The sequence below is a fragment of the Meriones unguiculatus genome, chromosome 2, assembly GCF_030254825.1.
Source record: "Meriones unguiculatus strain TT.TT164.6M chromosome 2, Bangor_MerUng_6.1, whole genome shotgun sequence".
Lineage (NCBI taxonomy): Eukaryota > Metazoa > Chordata > Mammalia > Rodentia > Muridae > Meriones > Meriones unguiculatus.
In genome coordinates, this window is record NC_083350.1 from 125986248 (window position 1) to 126012598 (window position 26351).

General features: G+C 44.6%; 1 protein-coding gene across 1 annotated transcript; it reads right to left on the reverse strand.

The window, feature by feature from the left end:
• Window positions 1–17207: 17207 nt before the first annotated feature.
• Yeats4 (YEATS domain containing 4) lies at window positions 17208–26136 on the reverse strand. Its single transcript, XM_021643649.2, has 7 exons — window positions 25872–26136; window positions 22845–22964; window positions 21108–21174; window positions 20917–21011; window positions 19652–19744; window positions 19354–19441; window positions 17208–17804 (listed from the first exon to the last, which is right to left on the reverse strand). Exons 1-7 carry the CDS (start codon window positions 25920–25922, stop codon window positions 17635–17637), a joined length of 684 nt encoding a protein of 227 aa, XP_021499324.1. The 5' UTR covers window positions 25923–26136; the 3' UTR covers window positions 17208–17634.
• Window positions 26137–26351: the final 215 nt, after the last annotated feature.

The following is a 26351-nucleotide window of genomic DNA, read 5'->3' on the forward strand; positions in this document are numbered from 1 at the left end:
TATGCTTGAAAACATTAAAAGCTTCCACGGTAACTTGGGAAGTTCAAGGCAAGCCAAGCCAAAGATGTTTTGGAAAGCAAAAGTGTCACGAACAACCCATGGTCGTCCTTGTGTTCTGCCATTTCTGCCATCATTTGTTGTCTTATAATCCCGAAAGGGTTTTTGCAGCTCCAAACATTACATCTTTACAGAGCAATAGATAGAAAAGGGGAAAGGAAGGAGCCAATAGAAGCTTTCTTTTTTACTATTTTTCCGACAAATAAAAACACTTACCAAAGTGTCTTGTAGGCACCCATTATACCTACCGGCCAGAGGGGCTAGAGAGATGGCTCAATGGTTAAGAACACGGGCTATTCTTTCAAAGGACGGGAGTTCAATTCCCAGCACCCACATGGCAGCTTGCAGCTCACAACTGTGTAATTGCAGTTTCAGGGAATCTGACATCCTCACACAGACATACATGTAGGCAGGACACCAATGTATGTAAAATAAAAATAAATAACTTCATTAAAAAAAGAACATACTGGCCAGAGATGGTTGTACACCCTGGGATTAATCCGTGGATAAAGAGATTTAAGGGCGACATGACTGACTCCGAGCCATGAAGAGCTAGCTGCTGCTGCTGAGTGTACAACTGCACATCAGAACCCACTTCCCCTTGATGTTCCTGCTTCCAGTGTACCTCTCCTGACAAAATGAAGATGTCACTGCCATGCTCTTCTATCCCATAGGTCAAGACCAAGTTTCTGGACCATTCATTCTTCCTCATGTCAACTTTTCAATTTCACCCTCTCTTGCTCTGTCAGGAGCACTGTGTTTCAGACTTATGGGAATTCTCAGGATGAATGCTGCTGGTCCTTACCGCCAGTGGCAGAGATGCTACATATAAGAGATATTCATATAAGAGATATTCATATCTCTTATATGTAGCATCTCTGGTCCTGTTGGATTCCAGGAGAAAAATTCTTAACTGCTGTGTTGACACTAACTCTACACACACACACACACACATATATGTATATATTACATGATTTATAATATATAAATCATATCATAGATACACACATGTGTATGTGTATATTTATATATGTATATACCATGCATGATTTATAATTATAGATTATATATGTAAATACACATATATACGTGTGTGTGTGTGTGTGTGTGTGTGTGTGTGTGTGTGTATGAGAAGGCCGGGAGACACCTGGGCTTTCCCCAGTAGCTTCATGACCACTTCTCTTTTAAGCATAAACTCTAACGCCTCCTCCTTGCAAAGCCTTCCAGAATGCTGCTCCTTTGATTTCCCAATAGTGTCCTGTTAATAACCCTTTTATGACATCTATAGCCCTGTGGCAATTACTTGTTTCTTCATCTTTTTCCATTTCACTGAAAATCCCTAGGGCTTAGCTCGGTGTCCGGAATGCAGAAAACACTTTAAAAATGCTGACCAAGCTGGGCGTGGTGATGTGCACCTATCATCTCTGCACTTTGGTGCCTGAAGCAAGAGGACAGTTAGTTCAAGGCCAGCCTGGGATACGAGGGAGACCCTAACTCAAAACAACAATAAAAAACACTTCAAGAATAAGAGAAATTTTAAAATGCTGATTGAGTGGAAAATCCCTCCAGGCGTGTGCTTTCAATTCCAGGTAGCCTTTGTGTACTGAATCCAAGCTCAGGGGACTCTTCTAACACTTCCTGCCCCTCACCTCCCACGGCCTGGTCTATGTCCCCTCCCTCATTTTGTAGGACACTTCAACTTCTACCTTTTTATTTTTCTTTTCTTTGATGCTGGAACCCAAATCCAGGTGTTGCGTATGCTAAGTTCACTGCCACTGAGCACCTGACTCTCTATCTCTTCCTTCTTCCCTCCCTTCCTTCTTCCCTTCCAGTATAATGTCTGGGGCTGGAGAGATGGCTCAGTGGTTAAGAGCACTTGCTGCTCTTGCAGAGGACCCAGCTCATGACTCCTAGCTCACGACTGTCTGTCGTTGTAGTTCCGGGGGATCTGATCCCCTAATTTAACCTCCGAAGGTACCTACAAGCAAGAGGTGCACTCAGGATACCAGCAGGCACCATCCATACATATGAATACAAGCGTAAATGATCTTGAAGTATAATTTTCAGTATCTCTTACCCTGAGAGTGTCCCACAGGGTCAGCTCCTTACACGGACCTGGTGGAGGTCAGGGGGCAGCGCTTGCACGCCTGCAGCCTCTCTGGTCCTGTTGGATTCCATGAGAAAAATCCCTAGCTGTGGTGTTGACACTACCTCATGCAGTCTTGTAGCACAAGAGGCTGGTGCATGCAGATGTGCAAGACGCCCATGTCACAGCTAGCTGTGGCTGGCAACTGTAGCCTCCGCTGTGTTTCCAGTGACGAACCTAACGCCCTTGTCCTCCGACAAACAGGGTACAGCCGATGAAATGGATATGTGCACATCGCCTTGGTCTTTTCCATACAATTTACTCCTCCTTCTTTGGGGAATTCTTGCGGGGGCTTGAGAGAACTCAGTAGTACTTCTGAGAGTTCGCTTATACACTGATGTCAAGGTCCTTGATCCTCCCCCATTCACAAAAGCCCTCCTCCTTATTGCCCAACACCTTTGCCACCTAAAGGGCCAAGATGTCTCTTTCCAAGAGTCTCGTGATCTTCAACCTGTCCTTGGGGCACAGAATCTTTCATTTCCCTTTTGTGTCACTCTCTACTCGTCCCAGCCCTAAAATGCACATCTGGCTGGCTACCCCTTTATTGTCTTACATCTGGAAACATCCCCAGCCTGTCAACAATGCCGCAAACCAAACCCCAAGAGCAAGAATTACTAAAACTGGTAGCTCAAATAACAGACACAATCCATAGGATGTTTCATAGGTAATTGGTAATTTCCAGTGGGCCTGGGGGCACATAGCTCTAATCCCAGTACTTGAGAGATGGACAAAAGAGATCTTGCTTTTTCAGTCCAGTTCAGACTGGACTGAAAGCAGCCTAGGATATACAATGACACCTTTGCTCAGACAAAAAAAAAAAAAAAAAAAAAAGAGGGGGGGATTTCACCTTGAAATAAAGATTTTAATCTTTTTTAGACAAAAATACAACCCTATCAAGGGATTAACCCATGAAGGCCGTCAGAGCCCTCTTGGTGTACCTGTCTCTGAAAATGCCATCCCAGACACACCCAGAGGTGTGCTCCACTAATCCCCTAGGCTCTCTCTCAGCCAATCACGTCAACAAGCTTAACCTCCCCAGCATGTTCTCTGCATAACTTGTAAATTACCTGTGGTATCCACGACCGCAGCTCCAACTGAGAAGGGATATAATCACAAATCAGATCACAATTCAAGCGCTTCCAAGGATGTGGCAGGTCACAGCAGTGAGCAGAGTGGTTCGGAAAGTGCCCTTGCAGCCAGGTGACCGCACAGCCCACGTGACCCACAGCGGCAAGCACCTGCGCCTACGTCTACCCAGCAAAAAGTTAGACCAGGGTAGCCGTTCTGTTGGCCTGCCTGCTTCCTGCCTTCTTTTATTCCTGCAGGTCCATCTTTTTTGAGTTCCTCTCAGCATCCCAGGAAGCCATTTCAAGGACAGACTGACAATGCCACCTACCCACCACCCCCTCATTCATACTAGTAGACAGGACAGTAAAGTATAGTGAGCACAACAGGTAATTTTATTACGTGTGTGTGTGTGCGTGTGTGTAAGCACACATATATGTGAAGGACAGAGGACAACTTTCCCAGAGTCTGTTCTCTCGTTCCACCATGTAGATTCCAGAGATGAGGGATCAAACTCAAGTTGTCAGGCTTGGCCTCAGGCCCCTTTACCCACTGAGCCATCTTGCCAGCTCTGGACATGCATATAGAGAGAGGCTTCATTTATGGATATTGACCTACAATGGGAGAGTGAAGCCCAGGGCCTGTGACATTTGAATTTGACTTTAAAGGGATGATGCTTCAAGAGGTCGGCAAGAAAGTATTGGAGTGAAACATTTATTTATCTGTGGAACCCTATAAACCAGCCTAGACTGGGATTCCACAGTATATACCTCAGGCTGGGCTTGAACTCAATCCTCCTAGCTCAGCCTCCCATATACTGGGGTTACTGATCTATACCATCACATCTGACTTTAAAACAACTCAGGGAAGTTAGAGGGATGGTAAGATAGCAGTAGTGAAGATTGTCCTAAATGTATTTAGATAATGTAAGGTGGTTTTTTTTTTGTTTTTTTTTTTTTTTTTTTTGGATGTAAAACAGATAGGAGTCAGTTCTAATATACAGGGATGGAGTTTCCCAAGGAAAATGCAAATGCAGAGGGGGAAGAACATGGGTCATTCCCTTCTTGGTGCTGGCTCATTGCAACACACACATCCCTTCGTTGACAGGCAAATATTTTAGTGGGACATTTATGTATTATTGACATTTCAGAAAAAAAAAAGATACAGGGCTGGACATGTAGAGAGCTACACGTACAATGGCTTGCCCAGCAAGTATGAGGCCCATAGTTCAATTCCCAAACTCCTCAAGAAGGGAAACGAAGCAAAAGGATAGAGAGTCAGCAGTTGAGATTCTACGTAGATCTGAAAATTCGTAAACTGTCTCCTGCATCTTGCAAGCGTGGGATCTGCGGTTCAAATGTGACTTAGATTTTGAAACTTCTGTTCATGAGCAGAGGTCTGCTACTGTCTGCCAAAGCTGCACATGCTTCGAGAAGGGCTGCACGGGTACAAGACGACCCCCAGAACCTGCCTCCACCAGAACAATCTTCCAGATCTTCTCCAGAATACAGCTTTGTTTGATGAAGGTAGACAAGAAAGCCAGCAGCTTTAAAGGTAATTTATTTCACTTGTTCACTTGGCTGTCTTTCTTATCTGAATGCTTTCTGTACCCTGAAACACGGTCTTACCTGGAGTGATTGATTGTTTTTCAGGCATGTCTAGTTTCAGATGCTTGTGGTGAGAGACAGAGAAAGAGAAAGAGAGAAACAGCCAACATTAAACCAAGTCCCATTCCTTCCCTGGAGACCGTAGTCACAACAATGAGTGGTCACTATGTTTTCTAGCAGAACCAATGACTAATGCTGACCAGCTGTGACCGATAAAGCATTTTCTTCATTCCTAGACTAGCTCTAACCACAACAGAAAACACAGGTAGTCAGGCCTGAAGAGCAAAGGGTTTGTGATCACAGAACACTTGCTTCTTGACAAGGCAGGTTATGAACGGTAACCGGCCCTTCCTTTTCTTTCTTTTTCAGCCAAAGCCTCATGTAGAGTTGTCTGCCTCAACCTTTCTACAGAGCCAAGGGCGTTAAACTTCTGATCCTCCTGCCTCTGCTTTGCCAGTGCTAAGATTACAGGCATGTAGCACCATACCCCATTTTGTATGGTGTCGAAGATCAAACCCGGGGCTTTGAGCATGTTAGGCAAACACTCAACAAATGAGCTACATTCCCAGCCCTGATTATCAATGGTCTTCTGCTCGGATGCCTCAAAAATATTTACCCATAGCTAGGCAGTGATGACACCTGCCTTCAATTCCAGCACTCAGGAGGCAGAGGCAGGTAGATCTCTGAGTCCGAGGCTAGGCTCAAACAAAGCAAGTTCCAGGATAGCTAGGGCTACACAGAGAAACTCTTGTCTCCAAAAACAAACAAAACGAGCAAACAACAACAAAGTTGCCCGTAACGTTGGTGCTTCAGCTTTATCCAGACACAGTTTTGTCTCTCTCTCACCAAATACCTAGCGTTGCCTTTGTTTTGTTTTACTTTGAGAAGAACCTCATGTTGCCACGTAGCCAAGGATAACTTTGAACTCCTGAGTGCTTCACTAAATATGTTCTTCGCATCGAAGTGTCGGGAACTTGTTGTTCCCGACTTACGGAGAACTAAACTGTCGTGGAAGCCTTTTGATTTCAAATCAACCCCGTTGAAGCCAGCCTGGTCATGGTGATAGAAGGATTCAAGGAGGAGAAGAGAGAATGTGACCCAGGGTGCTTGCTCAGCTGCTCTTTGAACCACATTTGTGGCAAGCTCTCCTTGTTCCTGATAAGTGCTTCAAGATAAGCTCTATTGGGAAATCTTAGCTCTGATAAGCACTACAAGGCAATGATGCTGCTTTGCTCGGGGATTTTCCTGAAGCCAGTTGCTTTGCTGTAGGACTCTTGGACAGACTCCAAGTCTCTGGCTAGTGAAGACCGTAAATAGAATTTAAAAAAAAAATTAGGGGAATTTTCTTTTTCTTGCTTGCCAGATGATAAACACATCAGGGGACCAAGGCCTCTAAATTGTTTGTTGTTGATTTGATCTGTGGTGAGGGAGAACAATTGATTGACAAGCTTGAATTCTTCATGCTTGCTCTTTGAGGCACTTTTCAAGTGACCATGGTAGAAACTGAGGATATTTCAGCATTTCCAGCTCTTACTATATGGGGGAAGTGGGGACAGACGGACACAGATCAAGGCCGTGGGAGGAGCCATGCTTGCAGGATCTGGCTGCCTCTGGTTTCCTGGGCTGGTGTGATGGCTCTGTTCTCACAGAAGTGCTGACAAAACATGACAAAACAGAAAACAGATGTGAACTGACCTTCTAAAAATGTATTTCAAGTCTTCTTACCCGCTGAATGAATTATTCAGCGTGGGAGATGCCATCTTCGGGCCGCAGCGCTCACAGCACTAAAGGCTGGCCTTCCTGCTGTAGTCCCTGGCCAGCCCCTGCCACAGAGCCTTTTTGGCATCCATTTCACATCTGCTCACGCCCCTATTGAATACACTGAATCTATAAGCACTTGGGTTAGAAATACTAGCCAGGCAGGGTGGCACACACCTTTAATTCTAGCACTTGGGGGACAGAAGCAGGCAGGTCTTTGTGAATTCGAAGCAAACCTGGTTTATGTAACTCATTTCAAGCTGGCCAGAGCTATCTAGTGAGATCCTGCTTCAAAGAAGCAAACAAACAAATAAGGACAGCAAAGAAGAGAGGGTTCAGTGATTAACAGCCCTGGCTGCTCTTTCAGAGGACCCAAGTTCAGCCCATCAGCACCACGGCGCCCATCACGTTTGTGCAGCAAGCACTCAAATGTACCTTAAGTTTTTAAGAAGAGAATTTTGTTTTGTCTTTTGAGACAAGGTTTCTCTGTGTAGCCCTGGCTGTCCTGGAGCTCACTTTGTAGACCAGCCTGTCCTTGAACTCAAAAGATCTGCCTGCCTCTGCCTCCTGAGTGTTGGTCTTAAAGGTGTGCACCACTATGTTTGGGCTAAAAAGGGAAAATTAATACCATATAGCAGCTTCAAAACCAACTCTCATGCCTTCTGGCTTTTTGACTCCTGTGTCCAAGTGCTGCTTCTTTTGTATGTGAAATTGTGCTTGGATCATACATCAGTCTGTGGTTTTAGAATTACTCATTCTATTTTATTTGTCAATGTTGGTATACAACCTACAAGAATTTGGTGATAGTGTAATTCGCCTTTAAACCAGACCCTATAGGCTCATGTTTTCAAACACTTGGTCCCAAGCTAGTAGGACTATTCTGGGAGGGGTCTGGAACCTTTGGGAGGTAGGTAGGACCCACCTGGAGGAAGTGAGCCTCTGGCTGCCGCGTCTTGAGGCTTATAGTCAAATCTCACACCTTGTCCTGGTCAGCAGAGATGTGAGTGAGCAAGCAGCCTCAAGCCCCTGTCACTGTAGCTGCCAGCCCTCTCTGCTGCCATGCTTTCCTCACTGCGATGACCTGTGCCTTCAAACCGTGAGCCAGTATAAAGCCTTACTCCCTCAGATTGCTTCTTGTCATATTTTTGATCACAGCAAGTTTAGAAAAAGTAATGGATATAGTACAATTTCTCAGTGTTTTGGCTTCCCTCTCACTGTGATCCTTTTTTGGAGACAGTCTTCCTTGCCACTTTATCAATGTCCCACAAAACTACTGGTGGCAAACATTTTCTTACAAAGCAGTTCAAACCCATTCCCGATGCCACTGATCAGGAACCAACCATTAGATGACCATCAATCAATAATCTGACTTTAACATCTGTGTCTATATATACTAGGGGATGCCATTTTTTTTTTTTTTTTTGAGACGAGGTTTCTCTGTGTGTAGCACTGGTTGTCCTGGACTCACTTTGTAGACCAGGCTGGCCTCAAACTCACAGAGATCTGTCTGCCTCTGCCTCCCCAAATGCCGGGATTACAGGGGTGTGCCACCACACCCTGGCTGGGATGCCAATCTTGTTAGATGAGAAAAGCAAAGGTTTCAATAGCTGTGGTTTGATATGGGGCTATGGAAAGATTTCATTTAAATGGTCCTCTCTTTTACATAAGGGTTACAGTTCAGTGTGAGTTACATAAGGGTTACAGTTCAGTGTGAGGCATACCTGATTGACTAGCCTCTGTGAAGCCTTGTATTCAATCTGTGTTTTGACTAAGCTGGGCACAGTGGCACAAACCTGTGTCGCAACACTTGAGAGGTAGAGGCAAGCAAATCAGAAGTTCAAGGTTACCCTGGGCTACACAGCAAGTTTGAAACCAGCTGTGCTACATGAAAGCCCGTGTTTGTTTGTTCGTTTGTTTGTTTTAATTCCGTTTCTACAAAAGGACCTGTCCTAGTTTCTTTTCCTGTCACTGTGATAAACACCATGACCAAAAGCAACTTGTGGAGAAAAAGATTTGTTGGGCACACCAGTCATAATCCATCATCAGGGGAGGCAAAGGCACGAACTCAAGGCAGAAGCCTGGTGGTAGGAAGTGAAGCAGAAACCACAGAGAAGCACTGTTTACTGACCTGCCCCCAAGCTGATGCCCAACTCCCTTTCTCGCACAGCCCAGACCCACCTGCCTACGGGATGGCACTGCCCACGGTGGGCTGGGCCCTTCTACATCCATTAGTACCCAAGGAAATGCCCCATAGACATGTCCACAGGCCAGTCTGGTGGAGACAGTTTTTCAGCTGGAGGTTTCTTCTTCCAAGGTGACTCTGATTTGTGTGAGGTTGAGAGAAGCGAACCAGCACAGATTCTTTGTGCAGTGCATCTTTCTTTGCATGTCCTCAACATCATCTTGGCCATTTGGACCCTGAGCTAATGGTTATTTCAAAATGATCACAATGGTTATTTTGACTATTTTTTGTCTATTCTTTATAAATGTACTATATTTATTTGTGTGTGTATGTGTGTAGGTCAGATGACAACTTTCAGGAGTCAGTTTTCTCCTTTTACCACATGGATCCCAGGGATGGAAGTCAGGTTGTGAGGCTCAGTGGCCAGTGCCTTTACTCACTGAGCCATCTTGCAGGCCCTTAGACTTGAGTATTTCAATCTCATTCCAACTTTTCTGTGACCCATATATGTTTTCTCTTACATTTCTTTTTTCTTTTTTAACAAATAAACTATAATAGGAGTGTGTAATTGTATAGCAGCCACAAGGCTTAAGACTCAGGCTCATTATTTTTAAGTTTTAAGGAGCTGGAAGGATATAGAGTGAGTTGATTTTGAGCTAAAATTTCCTGACCACAGAAGATAGTTACAAGAAATGTTCAGAAAGGGCTGGAGAGATGACTCAGAGGTTAAGAACACTGGCTGTTCTTCCAAAGGTCCTGAGTTCAATTCCCAGCAACCACATGGTAGCTCATAACGAGATCTGGTGTGCAGGCAGAATGATGTATAAATAATAAATAAATGAATCTTAAAACAAAGGAAATGTTCAGAAAAGGCAAATGTATAGGCAGGAAGGAAAGCAGCTTGCGTGGCGCTGAAGGCGAATGGGCAGTGGCTGCAAATAGGCACAAGGTTTCTTTTAGAGGCAATGAAAATATTCTAAAATTAGACTGTGGTAATGGTTGTATATAATTCTAAATTTACTACAAAATCCCTGAACTGTACATTAAGTGGGTGATATTTATGGTGCATGTGCTAGTTTTCTGGGGCTGATGAAACATCACACGCTGGGTGGCTTAAACAACATTGATTTATTCTTACGAAACCCTGGAGGCAGAAAGGCTGAGATCAAAGTGCCAGCGAGGCCCATTCCCTCAGACGGTTGTGAGGGAGGGCCTGTTCCAGGCCTCTTTGGGTGTTTGCAGCCATCTCCCTCATGTCTGTGGCCCATCTTACTCTGTAGATGTCTGTTTCCAAATCTCCGTTCTCTGCCCCATTTATTTATTTATTTATTTATTTATTTACTCCATCTTCCCCCTCCTTCTTCTTTTTCGTACTGTTTTTGCTTTTGGGCTTTTCTGAGATAGGATCTTGCTGACCTTGAACTCTCAGGAATCCTCCTATCGCAGCCTTCCAAGTGCTAGAGTTACAAGTATACGACAATACCCAACTTTTTAAAGGACACTGGCCAGCCTGGCGTGGTAGCACGATTTTAATTCTAGCTCTTGGGAGGCAGAGATAGGCAGGTCTCTGTGCGTTTGAGGCCAGCCTGTTCTACACAGCCAGCTCCATGCTAGCCAGGGCTACATAGTGAGACCTTGCCTCAAAAAAACAAAGAAATGAGATAAATCAATCAATAAATACATAAATAATAAAAACAACAGTTGCATTGAATTAAATCCCACTCTAATGACCTCACTTTAACTTACTTACATATTTAGAGACTTATAATTATATTCTGAGGTACTGGGGACTAGGGAATCAACATACAAATTTTGGAGGGGACACAAGTCAGCCCAAAACAATATATAAATTATACTCTAATAAAGCTGTTTGAAAAATAACACACTTAATATATATATATATATATATATATATATATATTTTTTTTTTTTTTGCATTCTAAGTTCTTCTACGCCTGGTTCTTGACATACATCACCTCATTTGATCTTTTATGAGGTCACGATAATTATGCCTACTTTAAGCACCAACAAAGTAAGACCCAGAGAGGCTAAATAAGCTGCCTGGGGTCACAAAGCCAGCAACAGAGGCCTGGTTCAGACTTTGAAGTCCAGTTCCAGAGCCCACACTTTGAATCCCTGTGCCAACATTCTTCTCCTCGCACACAGTTGCGCGCCAGATAATGACTGAAGATAATCCCCAAAGATGACGATGGCTGAGCCTGGGTTATAGATGCCCTGATTCCAAACGAAAGAAAAGGGTCACGTGACGTAGGCACGACCATGGGATTCATTCTGTGAGGGAGAATTGTATTCTTACCCAAGAAGCCTATGTTGGAGAGATCCTGTCTACCACGGATATAAGACAACTGGTGCTGTGTGCCAGCACAGCACATCATGGGGAGTTCACGATGGAGGAAGACTAAAATAGGACCGTTCTAACTGAAGCAACTACAGAGTATCCAAACATATTATCTAGAAGTAGTTTAATATGGTCCAGAGCTCAGGATAGTCATGTAGGCTTTGAATGATTAGCATAAAATATTACTTAAAAGCATGGAGAAGCAAGAATTCCTTAAAAGCTGGCTCAGGGTAGACACTTGGAGAGTTTTTGTTAAAAAATTACTCTTCATATGTGGTAATACAAGCCTGTAACCCCAGCACTTGGCAGGCTGACACGAAAAGGTGTTGGCTATTCCCACAGACGCAAGAGGCAGGGACCGGCCTCCCTGAGCAGGACTCCCTTTGTAAACTTTATATACTTTGTCAACCCTCAAGTCAGGAGAGGGGCTAGGCCCCCAGTTGAGGAGATCCAGCAGCTGGCCCCTCCTCCAGACCTCTCTGTCCTAACAGCATTTCCAGCTTCTGAAACTGTCACAAAAGCCCCACAATAGGACCCTTCCCAGATTATGCTAATTTTAGGTGAAAAGTCTGAACAAAACCCCAATCCCTAAACAGAAAAAAATCCCACCAATCCCTGAGCACAAAAATCCACCAGTCCCTGAACAGGAAAATCCACCAGTATCTGAGCTCCCCAGCTCAGGACCTGAAATCCCCATCAATCCTCACTCTGGGAATTTCTGCTCTGAAAAGTGGCGTCCTGTGGGCTCCTGCCTGTGAAACCCGATACAATGCCTATGTCAGTTCAGTTCCCTGCTGTCCTGGATTCGTCCCTTCCAATAACTCTCTTTTGAGATTTGCTGCCTGGCGTGACTCTCCCATTGGGAGAAGCCCCAAAAGCAAAGAAGAGAAGGGAAGACGCATGGATGTGGAGCTGGGCTGAGGCTCCTGAGCTCCTGAGCAACTCTGGAGATAGCCTTGGAGAGTGGCAAGGCTGCTGAAGAAAAAGAGCTGTGATGCGGAGCTATTACATTGTGGCACTCCAGCTCAGCCTTGGATAGCCTCCCTCTGGGCTGCAACGCCTCTGCTGAGGTTTCCTCTCAGAGCTGTGTCGTTCCTGGGGCTCCCGTATCGTGGTTCCACCTCTGAACTGTGTGATTCTTGGGCTCTGGATTCTCAGGATGCCCTTCCTCAGAGCTGTAATACTTTTATTGAGGATACCATCTCCCCTTAGAGCTGTGTGTCCCAGGATGCCCTTCCATCCAAACAGGAAGGTCAACAGAGGTTAAGGAGTTCACGGCCATTCTCTGTTATACATCAAGTTCTCGACCAGTCTGGCTTACATGACACCCTGCCTCAAACAAAACCAAACCCCAATAACCAATAAAATAAATTAATTGAACACTAATAGACTAAATACAGGAAGAAGAAATGCTGAAAGAGGTTGAGCTGATCAGCAGAACTGGAAGAGGTAGAAAGGAAGTGAGCTGGCCAAGTAGGTGTGGCAGCTCATACCTGCAATCCATCTTAGTAAGAATGGCTGTCTTGAGTTCAAGTCCAACCTGGGCTACATACCAAGACCCCCATCTCAAAAACAGACAAACCAAGCCTCCAAATGATGCAAAGGGGTCAGATAAGCTCTGGATACCCCCACTGTGTGGGCACCAGAGGAAAGCAAAGGCCAGTGTCTTCTGCAATGTCTTAGCAAGTTGGGAAGCAAATTCTTCATGATAGCACATTTCACAGTGCTCAGGAAGGCGCAGAGGAAAGTTTCTGATGCCATAACACTGGAAAAAGTCAGCTGGTGTCCCTGTGCTTCATGATTCCTCAGAACCGCCTTAGCATTTATTACATCCACTTGTCTGTCCGTTCATCCATCTGTCTGTCTGTGTCGGTTCTCTCCTTCTACAATGTGGTCTCTAGGGACTGAACTCAGTGAATCAGTTTGACTGATCTACTTAGCCACCTCACAGGCTCTAGCGATTGTTTTTTTAGGTAGCTTGGACAGACGCTGCCAAGGGTCCAGTGACCAACTGTTGAGTTCCAAAGAAAATCATAGATCGCCCTCTTGTGGCCAACACACTTGGTGCAATTCTAATTTAGAGAGGTGGTGAAAAACAAGCCCTTAGGACTAGCCTGGCTGGCTGCGTAATTTCATGCAGCCTGTGAATGGTGAATGCATTGAGGATACCGTCTCCCCCTAGAGCTGTGTGTGCCAGGATGCCCTTCCATTCAAACACGTGCACGCACACACAATTTATTAAATATATTTTAGTTTATTATATATGTTTCAGTTATATATATTTCAACGTTTGAAAAAACAAAGGAAGGAAACTATTTTGACATGTAAAACCATATGATATTCAAGTTTCAGTGTCAATGAACCCGTTTTTATCGGGTAGTTGCACTCATTTGCTATGTGGGACTTTTCATGTAACAGCAGATGCTGACAACTGACAAAAACCGAGGTGTTTATTCTCTGCGTGTCTTCAGAAAAATTTCCTGTATCCTCAACTCAAAAGTTGGGGCACAGCTGGGCAGTGGTGGCGCATACCTTTGATCCCACGAATCCGGAGGCAGAGGCAGGTGGATCTCTGTGAGTTTGAGGACAGCCTGGTCTACATTGCAGGACAACCTGGGCTACACAGTAAATGCCTGTCTTGAAAAACAAACACAAAAGGGGGGGAGGGAGACAGAGGGGTCCTGGGATGTTGTTTTTTAGAGATATAAATTTTAGCTTAGCTTTGGGCTGGAGAGATTGCTTAGTGGTTAGAACACTGGTTATTCTGCCAGAAGACTTAGGTTCCATTTCTAGTACCCACATGGTAGCTCACAAGCATGTAACTCCTGTCCCAGGGGACCCAACGCCCTCTTCTGTCTCCCAAAGGCAACTACATGAAAGTTGCACACACACGTAAAAACAGAGACACATTTCTACACAGAAAAATAATCACTGTAGTTTAGCTATAGTCATCAAACCTCAACAAAAACATAAATTTGTGTCAGATTCTAAAGTCATCCTAGGAAACCACAGTCCGAAGCAGGAACAGCCCTGGGCCAGATGGGGAGAGTGCTTTAGCACAGGTGTCTTCAGCATCTCTTGGCAATAGTGGTGGCTAAGTGCACGTGAGGCCTGGCTGGAAAGTTTGGAAAACCATTAGTGCTAATTTTAGGCATGCTGGTCTTAAAGAGGGCTAGCCACAAAGATTCCCCGAGTGTAAGTTGCTTCACCGGAGGAGGCTTTTTTGTTTGTTTAACATTTTTCTTGGAAATGTTAGTAACAGCACAGCAAAACCAAACCTCCGAGACAATGCATACCATTGGTTTAGGTGTCACCAGTTTATTATAAAAGAGGCATGGAAATTATTTACATGATGAAATAGCTCGGAGTGTCTGAACAAGCAGCTTCATGTGACCCTATTTCAACAGTGATTTTGGTCGACATACTTTCCAAGAATGTCACCGTCTCTAAGTAAAGATAACGCGAGGGTCCAGAACTACTTTTGGCGCCTCCGTGTACTGGGAGAACTTTGTGTTTACCTTTCTCACTAACTGGTTGGTTCTCATATTTTGTCAGAGTGGAAGCAACTCGCTAAAAGCTTGTCCTGTCATCACTCATGCTGCCACAGCTTGGACTCTGCCCTCTCACCACCGCTACAAGGAGTCTTCTTAGTCTTTTGATTTTTTTCCCCTGATACAGGGTTTCTCTTAGCTGTCCTGGACTCGCTTTGTGGACAAGGCTGACCTCCAACTCACAAAGATCCACCTCCCAAGAGCTGGGATTAAAGGCGTGCACCACCACCCCTGGCTCTTTTAGTCTTAATATATATATTAGTCATAATATATATATATATGGCTGGTGTTGTGGTTCATGCCTTTAAGTCTAGCACTCGGCTGGTCTCATTGAGTTTGAGGCCAGCCTGGTCTAGAAAGTGAGTTCAGGATAGAGAAACTATGTAAAAACAAAAAAGGGGATAGGGGCTGGAGAGGTGGCTCAGAGGTTAAGAGCACTGGATGCTCTTTTTTAAAGGTCCTGAGTTCAATTCCCAGCAACCACATGGTGGTTCACAACCACTGATAATGAGATCTGGTGTCCTCTTCTAGTGTGCAGGTGTACATACAGGCAGAACACTGTATACATAATAAATAAATCATTAAAAAATTAAAAAAAAGATTTATGAGTGCTTTGCATTCATGCATGTATGTGTGCTAAGTGCATGCCTGCTGCCTGTGGATGTAGAAAGAGGACTCCCCTGGAACGGGAGTTACAATTGGTTGTGAGCCAGGATGTGGGTGCTGGGAAGCCAGGTCCCTTGCAATAGTAATAAGTGCTCTTAACCATGGAGCTGTCTCTTCAGTCCCCACCAGAGACATTTTAGAGATGCCAAACTCTGGACCAACACTTCCTTCCTGTCCTACAGGGCTCTCTGAACCATCATGCCCAATTCTCAGCTGAGCCATCTATTACTGATAGTATTTGCTGACACACTGAATAAGAATCAATAGGTCCAGCCAGGCTTGGTGGCACATGCCATTAATCCCAGTACTCAGGAGGCAGTTTTCTCTTGGTTTGAGGCCAACCTGTTCTACAGAGAGTTCTAGGACAGGCAGGACTACACAGAGGAACCTTGTCTCAAACAAATAGATAGAGAGATAGATAGGTCCAGCTCTCAGGTGCTGACGAGCCTAATGAACTGAGTTCCATTCTCAGGACCCACAAAGTGGAACAGAAAACCAATTCCTCCAAATTATCTTCTGATGCCAAAGCACATATGACCCCACATACATGCACACAAAACAAAAACATAATACAGTTTTTTTAAGAGTTATAGTTTCAATTTATGCATTCAATTAAACCTAGCAGAGGTAACAACTCTCATTAATTTTGAGAACATTATTTGAGCAGATGAACTAAAAGAATAAACAAACATTCTGGTGACAGGAGTTTGGGTGTATCAGGTACAGTAAGTCCCAGCTTACGGAGCCTTCCCTGAAAAGCTCATTTCCTTGGAAGGCAAACTTCCAGGTTGATTCCCACATCACACACTGTACAGCATACCTGAACGTTCAAGCTGGCTCAGGAAGGGAATGCTAGATTCAAATTCTACCGCTGGCCCTGATAGATTACATGACTTCAGAAGTTTAATTTTTTTTAAGACTTAATTATGTTATCAGCTTCCTTCCTCTTACAGCAGTGCTCATTTGGTGAGCTGAGCCAGTGTGGATTCAGTTGATTGGAAAATTTTAAACCGTAATGATTCACTAAGGAATTTAAAAAAAAAAAAAAAAGATTATTTATGTGAGTGCTCTATCTGCATGTACACCTGCATGCCAGAAGAGGGCCATAGAGGGTATAGATGGTTGTAAGCCACTATGTGATTGCTGGAATTGAACTCAGGACCTCCGGAAGAGCAGACATGCTCATAACCACTGAGCCATCTCTCCAGCCCACCAAGGAATTATTAAGGAGGACTAAAGCCTTGCTGAAGAAAGGGAACAGATAACCTAACCAACTGGCCAGGGAAAAAGGGGCGAAAATTCAGTGATGGAGGAGGGCTCCTCAAAACTGAGAATTTACAAGCAGTATGTTAATAAGGTTACTATCATCTAGGATGCCAATGATTATCTCTTATACTTTTAAGGATTTAAAAAAAATAATTAAAAGTGTCTAAAGCTAACAAACTGCCAGTCCACTTATGACTTGCTGTACTGTGATCCAGGTGTGAGGAGGAAGTGTTCTGAAGAGCCCCTACCCCTAACTGACGATCTACAGACAGATAATGGCTTCTGAGGGAGAGGGAGTCAATTTTCTTTAAGGCTGTGTCAGGATTCCACTCCCTGAAGCACATGGAGAGCACACATTGGGGTTGATGGGTTAACATAAAAATGAAAAAGAGGACATTAAGCTGGAGAGTAAGTGCGTCAGGGTGGGTCTGGGAAGAGGTAGGGGTGAATATAATCAAATTTGCATTGTATGACAGTCTCAGAAAATTACAAATGTTTATGTAAAACCGCAAGGTGGGAAAATGACTAGAGAAGTCACACGAGGCAGATGTAGGAGCAGTAAACTGCATTTATTCACTACCAGATACATCAGATACAAAAGAGGTAGACTGGGGCAGATAACCTGGAACTAAATACACATACTGACCACTAATTCTAATTAGTAGAGAAGTACAAAATCTGCACAGTTAAGACTTTACAACAGAATTCTGATGCCTGCCTGAAGGAAAATAAGCTACACACATAGTTCAATTAAAAAATAAAAAAAAAAATACTTTAAAAATTGTGCTTCATATCATGGAATGCTACCCAGCATCAAGTCTTAGAACAGAGATGTACGTCCCAGGAAAGATGGCTTGAGCAGTGTGAGACTGACTTCACCGCCGAGAAACCCGGAGCCAGGAAACGCACAGGCAGCCCGTCCGCACCAAGCCCCTCCTGCTGAGGCCCTGCTTTCCGGTTATCTTATTGCCAGCTGCTCATATGTCTTTCGTCTGATCATCCTCTTCAAGCTTCCTGATTTCATTTTTCAAACAATTTATAGTTTCACGACTTGCTTTTAATCTCTCCTTAAGCTCTGCAATTTCAAAGCTTGTTTTTTTCTTGGCAGCTTCTAGTTTTTCTCTGGTTTTCACTTCAAGTTCTGCAACTGAAAAAGAATAGTTGAGCTGAATATACTTTCCTCTCACATTAAGATGAACCATAGAGAGACAAACAGCATATCCTAAGGCCACTGTCTCCAGGATGAACCATGGACAATCTGAGACACAGAACATTGAACACGACGGGTAGAAAAGGTAGGAAGTATAAATTCCTCACAGAGGTGTCATACTGCTTTCTAAAATGAAACTGCAGCTTCTAACCCACAATTAAGGCTTAGAGACATTATTTATTTTTCTCTAGATGCAGATTACTTTGGAATATGGGGCATACAAACCCAAGAAACGACAGTGAACCAACTGAAAATATTCTGAAGTAATGCACAGGTACAATTTACATCACAAAATCATACTACCAAAATAAGCCTCTAGCTTTTTTCCAAAAAAAGAACAAAACTGACTAAAATGGAAATCTAGCTCACTAGCCATGATGTTGTTAGCTCACAAGTTCACATTTCTACACTGACTTCCTCATTTATGAGTTACAATGACACAGATCTCACAGGATTTGTTGAGAAGACTGTACACATATATGTGTGCATGTATGCGCATGTGCATGGAGGCCAGCGATCAACATCAGGGCGTTCCTCCACTGCTCTCCTGTTTCCACAGCTCCTCACTGAATCTGGAGCTCACTGACTGGGCGAGCACCACTTGACAGCAAGCCCCAGGGATCTTCTCATCTCTGCATCACGAGTTCTAGGACTTCAGGCTCCTGCCATTATATCCAGCTTTTTGTAGAGGTGCTGGGGATCCAAACTCAGACCTGTGCGCACAGAAGTACCTCACCAAGCAGGCCACCTTCCCAGCCCCGTTCAGAAGACCTTAAATGAGCCACTGTGTAGAAAGTACCTAGAACACCTTGTGACATGTAAAACATTTTAACTATTATTACACGTATTCATGCTGACAAAAGAATGCTGCTATTTGAAAATTTCTAGAGGTTGGTGATGTGTGCCGAGGTGACGTGTTAGATTTAACCCTAGCAATATAAAAGCAAAAATCAACACAAAAGTCTAGCTGGATTCACTGAAAGTTACAGAGTAAGATGCATCTACTTACCTGTGCTTGTTGGCTAAATTCCTGCTTGCAGCCAACATCGCCACCTTGTGGGTGCCTTAGGTAATCTGGCATTCACAAAGTACAGCTATTCTCAGACGGGCAGCTAATGGGCAGCAAGGCCACACAGTCAAAGACTCTAACCTTGAAATCACAGACTTGTGTTCAAACACACCCTCGTTCCCTATTAACTGAACTCAGTTATTTCTAAGTCTCATCCATTTCTTTTATCACATGACAGTGAAGGGCAGGCATTTCTGAAGGGTTTATGAGGATTAAGAAGGAACTGAGACTAAAGTTAACCATCCCCTAAAAAACTCAAAGTAAGCATTAGCGACGACTTTCATACTCAGCCCATTATTGTCATCTATGGTAATTAATGTCTTGTTTCTTTAACGCCTAAGAAACTTAAGTAAAAAAAGAAAATTAGCGATCATTCAAAGAATTCTTTCACATTACAGATTACATTAAAGCACTTACATTCTGTTTCATGCTTATAGGCTCCTAATGTTAGCTGACGAGATGTTGTTAATAGTTGCTGCATCATTGCCGTTGGGTCTTGAAATATCTTAAGGGTTAAGACAAGAAAAAAGGCTCAATAACTCCAAAGGTCTCCAACTTCAAGTCTCTTAAAGCTCACTCTACGAGCCGGTGAGGACGCTCAGCAGGTAAGTGTTTGCTGCCAAGCCTCAGAGTGACAGGAGAGCACCAACTCCCCAAAGCTGAACTCTGACCCCCCCCAACTGTCTTTAAAGGCCCTCTCCTTATAAACTCTCACCATTTCATCGTAGAACTCTGAAACCACTGTCTTTTTCCCCAGCATTGCATTGGTGTCAGACTGGAACAGCTTTAGTAAGTGATATAGAGTTACCTATAAAAAAGAAACAGGGGTCACTCTATTCAGGGTTCCATCGTTGCCATGAAACACTCCTACAGTCAGTAAGCCCTTCCTTCCAGGCTGGCCTCAGACTCACTATGTAGCAGAAGGAAGTCTGCACCTCATGCCTCCACTTCTCACGTGTGAGATTACAAAGCATGTGCCACCAGCCCACCTGCCTGACACTCATTTCTTTAGCGGAATTTGAAGATGAGATTAGTTAACATACCAAATTTTGGGTCTTGCTTCAATTGTAATTTAGGTGGCAAGCTGCTCAAACTTCCTGTCTTTTGTTTTCCTCCCAGGTACACTGCCCACATTTCAATAGGGACATTCTACAGAATTCGGTGAGGGTCTACTCAAGCCCCTCTAGGGAGTAAGTGTACCCCTGAAACAACACAAATAAAGCTGTGGGAATTTTAATAGTTTTCTGTGAAGATTAAAGTTTACAAATTTACTTGAGAAAAAAAGGACTTGAAGCTGGGTATGGGGGAGCATGCCTGTAATCCTGGCACATGGGAGGCTGAGGCAAGAGTGTTTGAATTCTATGTCAGTAGCCTGGGCTACATAATGAGACTGTCGGGGGGAAAGGTAGTTTTCTAAAAAGAATAATCAATAGTAAAATCTCCAGTGCTAGCAAGAAAGATACTCCACCACAGGGGTTAGAGGTGAGAGGCATAAGCTTGCAGGCAGCCCACTCCGGCGGAGTGCCTTCGCTGTGGCAGGTGGACTAAGGCCAAAGGAGAAGCCTGGGGCTCCGGCCCCTGCACCATCAGCCCCCAAACAGGAGAGCTGGCACAGCAGCACAGCTCATGGTGAACCGAACAAACCAGTCCAGAGACACGGCATTTCCCAAAAGGCTGGCTAAAGTCACAGTAAGGAAGCAGGGTTCTAAATCTTACATTTATTTTTGCTAGGACATTAACCCCCCAACCCAGTCAACAGCACTTTCAAATTACCTCTTAGGGGCCTGAATGGTGTTTAGATCTATGCATGAAAAACTGAAAGATCCTAAATAACAAGGGAAATCTTAACTTATGGCAGGAACAGGAAGACTTAAGTGCACGTGAAGACTGTCTGAGCAAACACCAGCTCGTCAGTAAGTAAAACATTTGCACATTTATTAAATGATCTGTTTTCTTCTTACAAAGGTTAATGTTACTCACAGGTCTTTCATTGGGGTCAATGAAAAATATTTTGATGATTATTTCAAATTCACCCCATCCTGTTTCAGTAATTTCATAGGGAGGCTTAGTAACAACTAGAGAGGGAAGAAAAACAAAGCAACTGTAAATTACTGATTTAGTTCCTGTTCCCTAGCCCCTTATAATTATGTACATGAAGAACTGCAGCATACCTCTTAAAGGATTGCCATAGCTTTCATGTAATTTAAACTGGATTTTCTTCACATATGCTGACATATCCTAAAATAGAGAGAAATTAGTTCTCCAAAAGAAACACATTTAGCATATGCACACAATTTCATAAAAGTTCACAGAACATAATTAAAGCAAAATACAAGTGAGCTGACCTAGTGAGACTTAGCTAACCAAGAGGCTAAGAATGGCGAGGTTTGACGAGGTTTCAGGGCGGCCTGGGCAACTCGGCCAGACCCTGTTTCAAAACCAAAAGTTTAAAAAGGACGGGGACACGATTCAGGAGTCATGTTTCCTTTTTTTCCTAACAAAGCAAACACAACAAAATAAGCCAGTGTGCGGACCTCACGTTCAACCCCAGCGCTCGGGAGGCAGCGGCAGGAGGCTCTATTTCAGGTCAGCCTCGTCTACACAGTTGAAATCCAGCTCAGACAGGACTAGAGAGTGTGAGAACCTGTCACAACCAACCAACCAACCAAAACAAACAAACAAACAAACAAACACACACAAAACAAAAAACCAACCCAACAACAAAACTCCAAAATAATTTAACACGCAACAAAAAACAAAACCACGAACTATGCCTAGGAAGCAGCTAGGGAAAAAAAAAAAAGAGAAAGAAAGCCAGCCAGCCTGTACCAAATTCTTTCCTATCGCTTGTTTTGCAAATCCTGGGATTTGAGGGGCATGGGTATTGAGACACTTCTTACTATATAGACCAGGCTGGCCTGGAACTTGCCATCTTCTTGCCTCAGTGCTGGGCTTATGGGCATGTGCATTACCATCTGGCTCAAATTCTGCTTTTATATGCAGCAATAAATAATATTTTAGGTTAATTCGACTTCCATCAGAAACAACAGTAATAGTTTGGGTATTTTTATAGAAACAATACAAACAAAACCACTTCTGTAGTCAATCATCATAAACAATTTGTCTGTGTATGGAAAGAAGCAGAATGTGTACACACATGGCCAGGGGTCCATGTCAGGTGTATGTAAGGAGGAGAATGGTGCATACATGGCCTGGGGTCCAGATCAAGAGTATTACTCCATTGCTCTCCATCTTATTTGGGGTGAACTCAACCTGGAGTTCACCAATTACACAAGACTAATTGACCAAGAAGCCCAGTGATCACACTGTCTCCACATTCCACTCCCCATCCCAACCCCTCTCCCTGTTGAGTTACAGGCACCCAACTGCTCAGCCAGCTTCTCCCTGGGTGCTGGAGAGCTGACCTCAGGTCCTCGTGCTTGCACTGCAGGCACTTTCCTGGGTTAGCCATGTCATCAACCGCCTCCCACTCTTTTTAAAGACCCCGCCATATATGCGATGTGTATGTATGTACTAGTTTGTGCAGATGTGAGTACACACGTGAGTGTATTTGCATGTGCATGGAGGTGCCCATGCCAGAGGCGCCAGATCCCCTGGAATTGCAATTACAGGCACCTGTGAGCTGTCCTTCGCACGTTCGGGGGACCAATTTCAGATCCTTTGCAAGCGCATTACTTGCTCTTAACTGCTGAGTCATCTCTCCAGCCCCTTACCTTAATTTTAATGAGAAGAAATTTTTTAAAAACTCTACATTAATTACATGAAGATGAGGATTTTCATTGTATTGTTTCAATGGGGACAGGGATGGGAATTCTGTATTGGGCTCATTTCATAGTCAGAAAGTATACACAGTTTCACAATTTCCTAGCAAATAAACCAATGCCTACCTCGTTTCTATATGGCTTTACATACACTGTCCACTGGTGGGTGTGCCCATCTTCTTCTCTTTTCTTCCCAAAGTACCGGGCAACATTACCATAAACTATTGGCTTAACGATGGTAACCCCCTAAAAGAACAGCAAGTTTAAAATCAGTAAATACTTCACCACCGCGGAACCAGCAACGGCCACCTGTTTTAGGGAACGGCAGTCTAACTACTTATGGGTTTAGCTAGAACAGGGAGCTCCTCAAAGCACCCTCATCCTCCTCTGATGTTAACACAATGCTTCCCATTTGAGGGGCTGGAGATGGGCCAGCAGTCGAAACACTTGCTGCTTTTGCAGAGGACTATGGTTTGGTTCCCAGTACCTCCATGCCAGCTCACAATGCATCCTATTTGAGATGTTGCCAGAGACCAGCTCCAGCTTCAAGGGTTTGGGTCCCAAGGTGGGGAAGAGGTGTGGACATTAAATGAAGACACTGACCAGCTGCTGACTTTCAAGCAAGTGGCCCTGAACAGCTCGAGCAGTCTTTATTTAGACAATCACAATCTTGTTTGCTTGAGCAGTGACATCAGGGGTTATTTTATTTAAAGAACTCAAAACATCAGAACTACATAAGCCCCCTCATCACAAAAAGCCCCCAACAGTTTCCCTTCCTCCACCCCTCCTCCCACTGGGTCAATTTTCCCCAACCATATTTTGTACTACAAAGCACAATTTCAGCAAGCCAAAAATAAATGTCTAGCCAGGCATGTTTTGTGGACAAGAGCACATACCCAGCTGGTTCCAAAATGTGGTTACACATTGTACAAGGTGTGAGACAGGTTAACCATTTGTGGGTATAAGTCCATTTATCAAATAGTATCCTCTGTCACAGAACTTTTTAAATTGTTGACAGAGACGTGCCCATTTTATCAAGCAACCTTTCCTGATAGGCACCTATCAATTTCTGATTCCATCTTTCTAAAGCCAAGTTTTAAGTCTCTTATCGAGTAGGCACAGCATCCGCATTTTTTTATGTCTGTGCTGATAAGATAAAAAAAAGTCTCTGTTAAGTCTCTGTTGATTAGACACAGCTTTCTCAGAACAGCTAAGCAAGAAGGACCCATTGCTCTTCACAATCGCCACAGGCCTATTCAATGTGACTGCAGCTGTTTCTCTAAGGACATGATTATGTGTCCCAAAATAGCCATGATTAATGATCACATCTGGAGGTTCCATAGAGGCAGAGAGAGGAAAGGAAGGGTTCTGCCTCTCTTAAAGGTACTGAGAAAAACAGAATGATATGCAGGGCTTTCAGGTCCTGGCCCTGCCTGTGACCGACAAAGTAGAACTATTTCTATGAGTATAAAAAGCCTAGTGAAAGCAAGGAGAGCTTGTAGCACACACGATGTAAATAATAAGCAGAGAGGCCACCAAAATTCGCCGTTGGTCCTCACCAAGTAGGAAGGGGTCTCCGGGGGCCTTGCCACAGCGGAGTACCATCAGCGAAGCAACCATACACTGTTCTCTACAGATGCTGCATGACCACCATCAAAATGTGTGTGATTTTGTGTGTCTGTGTGCGCACTCTGTGTCATGCACTGTACATGTGGAGGTCAGGGATGACTTGCAGGAGGAGATTCTCTTCCTCCAATTGGGTCCTGAGGCCTGAATTGTGGTCATCGGGCTTGACAGCAAGGCTCCTTACCTGATAACTTGAAAGATGGCCTGAAATGATCTAAGCTACATCACCATGTAAAGGCAGTGATTCAAGAAGAACAAAATACCTTTACAAAAGCTACTAGCTGGGCTGCTGAATACAATTTGCTGATCTGACTGGCACAACTTGCTGGGAGAGGCTTTTAAATTAGCTTGTGGCAGTGTTTACGACAGCACAGCACGAAAACCAAGGACAGTCTATGGGAGAACTTCAGGGCAAACGCTTTCCACCGTCACTGTTACTATGTACACTGCAGTTTGGCTATGAAGTATGCCCCACAGAGGCTGACTGTTGAAAGCCTGGTCCCAGCTGGTGGCACTGAGACATGACAGGATCACAAAGAACCAACCTTACCAGTGAATTAGTACATGGATGACCTCAAAGCTGAGCCACGGGAGGCAGGGCCAGTTGGGCTGGGTCTGTCTAAAGGGCCTATCTTGTTCTTGGCTCCCTCATCCCTTTTCCAGCTACTATGGAGGAAAAAAATCCGAGGACTGCAGTCCTAACTTTCTCAAGTTATCCTATACTGAAAATTACAACCTTCTAGAACCTAACAACCTCAGATGTGCCAACTACAGAAGTTTTCACATCAACCTGTTGCTCAGTAATCATTTCCTACCAGCCCAAACCCTTACCTAAAAGCTTGTGCAAATGTATAGCTCTATGAAGCTCGAGCTTTTACCTGGCACTTCTTTCTCCTCTTACATTTCAGGGCTTTACAATTTTTGAGGATTTGCCACATTTGATGGTAAAACAGCTATGGATGTATAGATACTATGATTAGGTAATATAAAAATGACACTGACAGATTTTACAAAACTAAGTAGATTGGTGTAAAAGTGCTTTTGAGAAAAACTCCTTTCTGTGATAAGCTCTGTATGTGGGAGTTAAAAGCGGCACAGAAGAGCATCAGGAACCATTTGGTCTCCCTTAAAAATTAACTTGCGGATGTAGGAAGGTGGTAGGGAGTGAGCTGGCGAGATGGCACACTGGACAACACAGACCGGCACTAAGGACCTGTAACACCAGACAACCCTCCTTTGACTTCCATCCCGTTAAAAATACATGTAAAACGCTAAAACAAATGTGAGGGAATCGGTGGTCACAATGTCCAACCCTACGCTGGAACTCTATTTCAAAGCTCCCTAAACAATGCTTCGGGGACGGCAAGCCTGGGCCAATCTACTCGGACAGCGCAGCTGCCGTCAGCGCCTCAGGCTGTCGCAGCCACGACGGAACCTTTGTCTTTGGCGGGACAGGAAGCGGCGCCCGGGACTCGGGGCCCAAGGAGCGCCGAGCTTCCGCTCTGCGCGCCGAGACTGCGCACTGACCTTCACTCTCCCGCCGGAGTCAGGCCCAAATTCCGCCATTCTCTTGAACATATTGTCCCAGGGAAGGAGCCGCGGCCGCCAGGGAAAGAGCTCGAGCAGGCGGGGTCGCCGCTCCCCTCACAGGCCCGCTCCTCCCGCGCGAGCCCGGGCCGAGGGGTTCAGGCTGGAGGAGGGCCAGTCACCTGCGCTCGCGGCGCCGAGCAGCCACCTCCTCCACACCCACCGCGTCGGGGTCGGCCATTCAGCCCCGCCGTGGAAGAGCCGAGCGGAAGGAGCGGTGGGATGGCGACGCCCGCGCAGGCGCAACGGCCTCCGGCGCACACTGCGCACGCGCCCGGCAGCTGGTACGCCGGGAGCGAGCCAGTTCCCAGAGTTGTTGAGAGACGTGAGCAGACGAGCGGGAGACGGTGGCAGAAATTTTAGCAAGAGCTCCCAGAGTTAAGGATAGGGAGTTGCCAAGGTGCCACCAAGCACCCCAGC

Coding starts and splice junctions, on each gene's coding strand:
- Yeats4 (XM_021643649.2), bottom strand. CDS start 25,922: ATGTTCAAGAGAATGGCGGAATTTGGGCCTGACTCCGGCGGGAGAGTG. Junction 21,175..22,844: donor TAAAGCCATATAGAAACGAG/GTAGGCATTGGT, acceptor TCTCTATTTTAG/GATATGTCAGCATATGTGAA. Junction 17,805..19,353: donor CTATAAGCATGAAACAGAAT/GTAAGTGCTTTA, acceptor ATTCTTTTTCAG/TTGCAGAACTTGAAGTGAAA.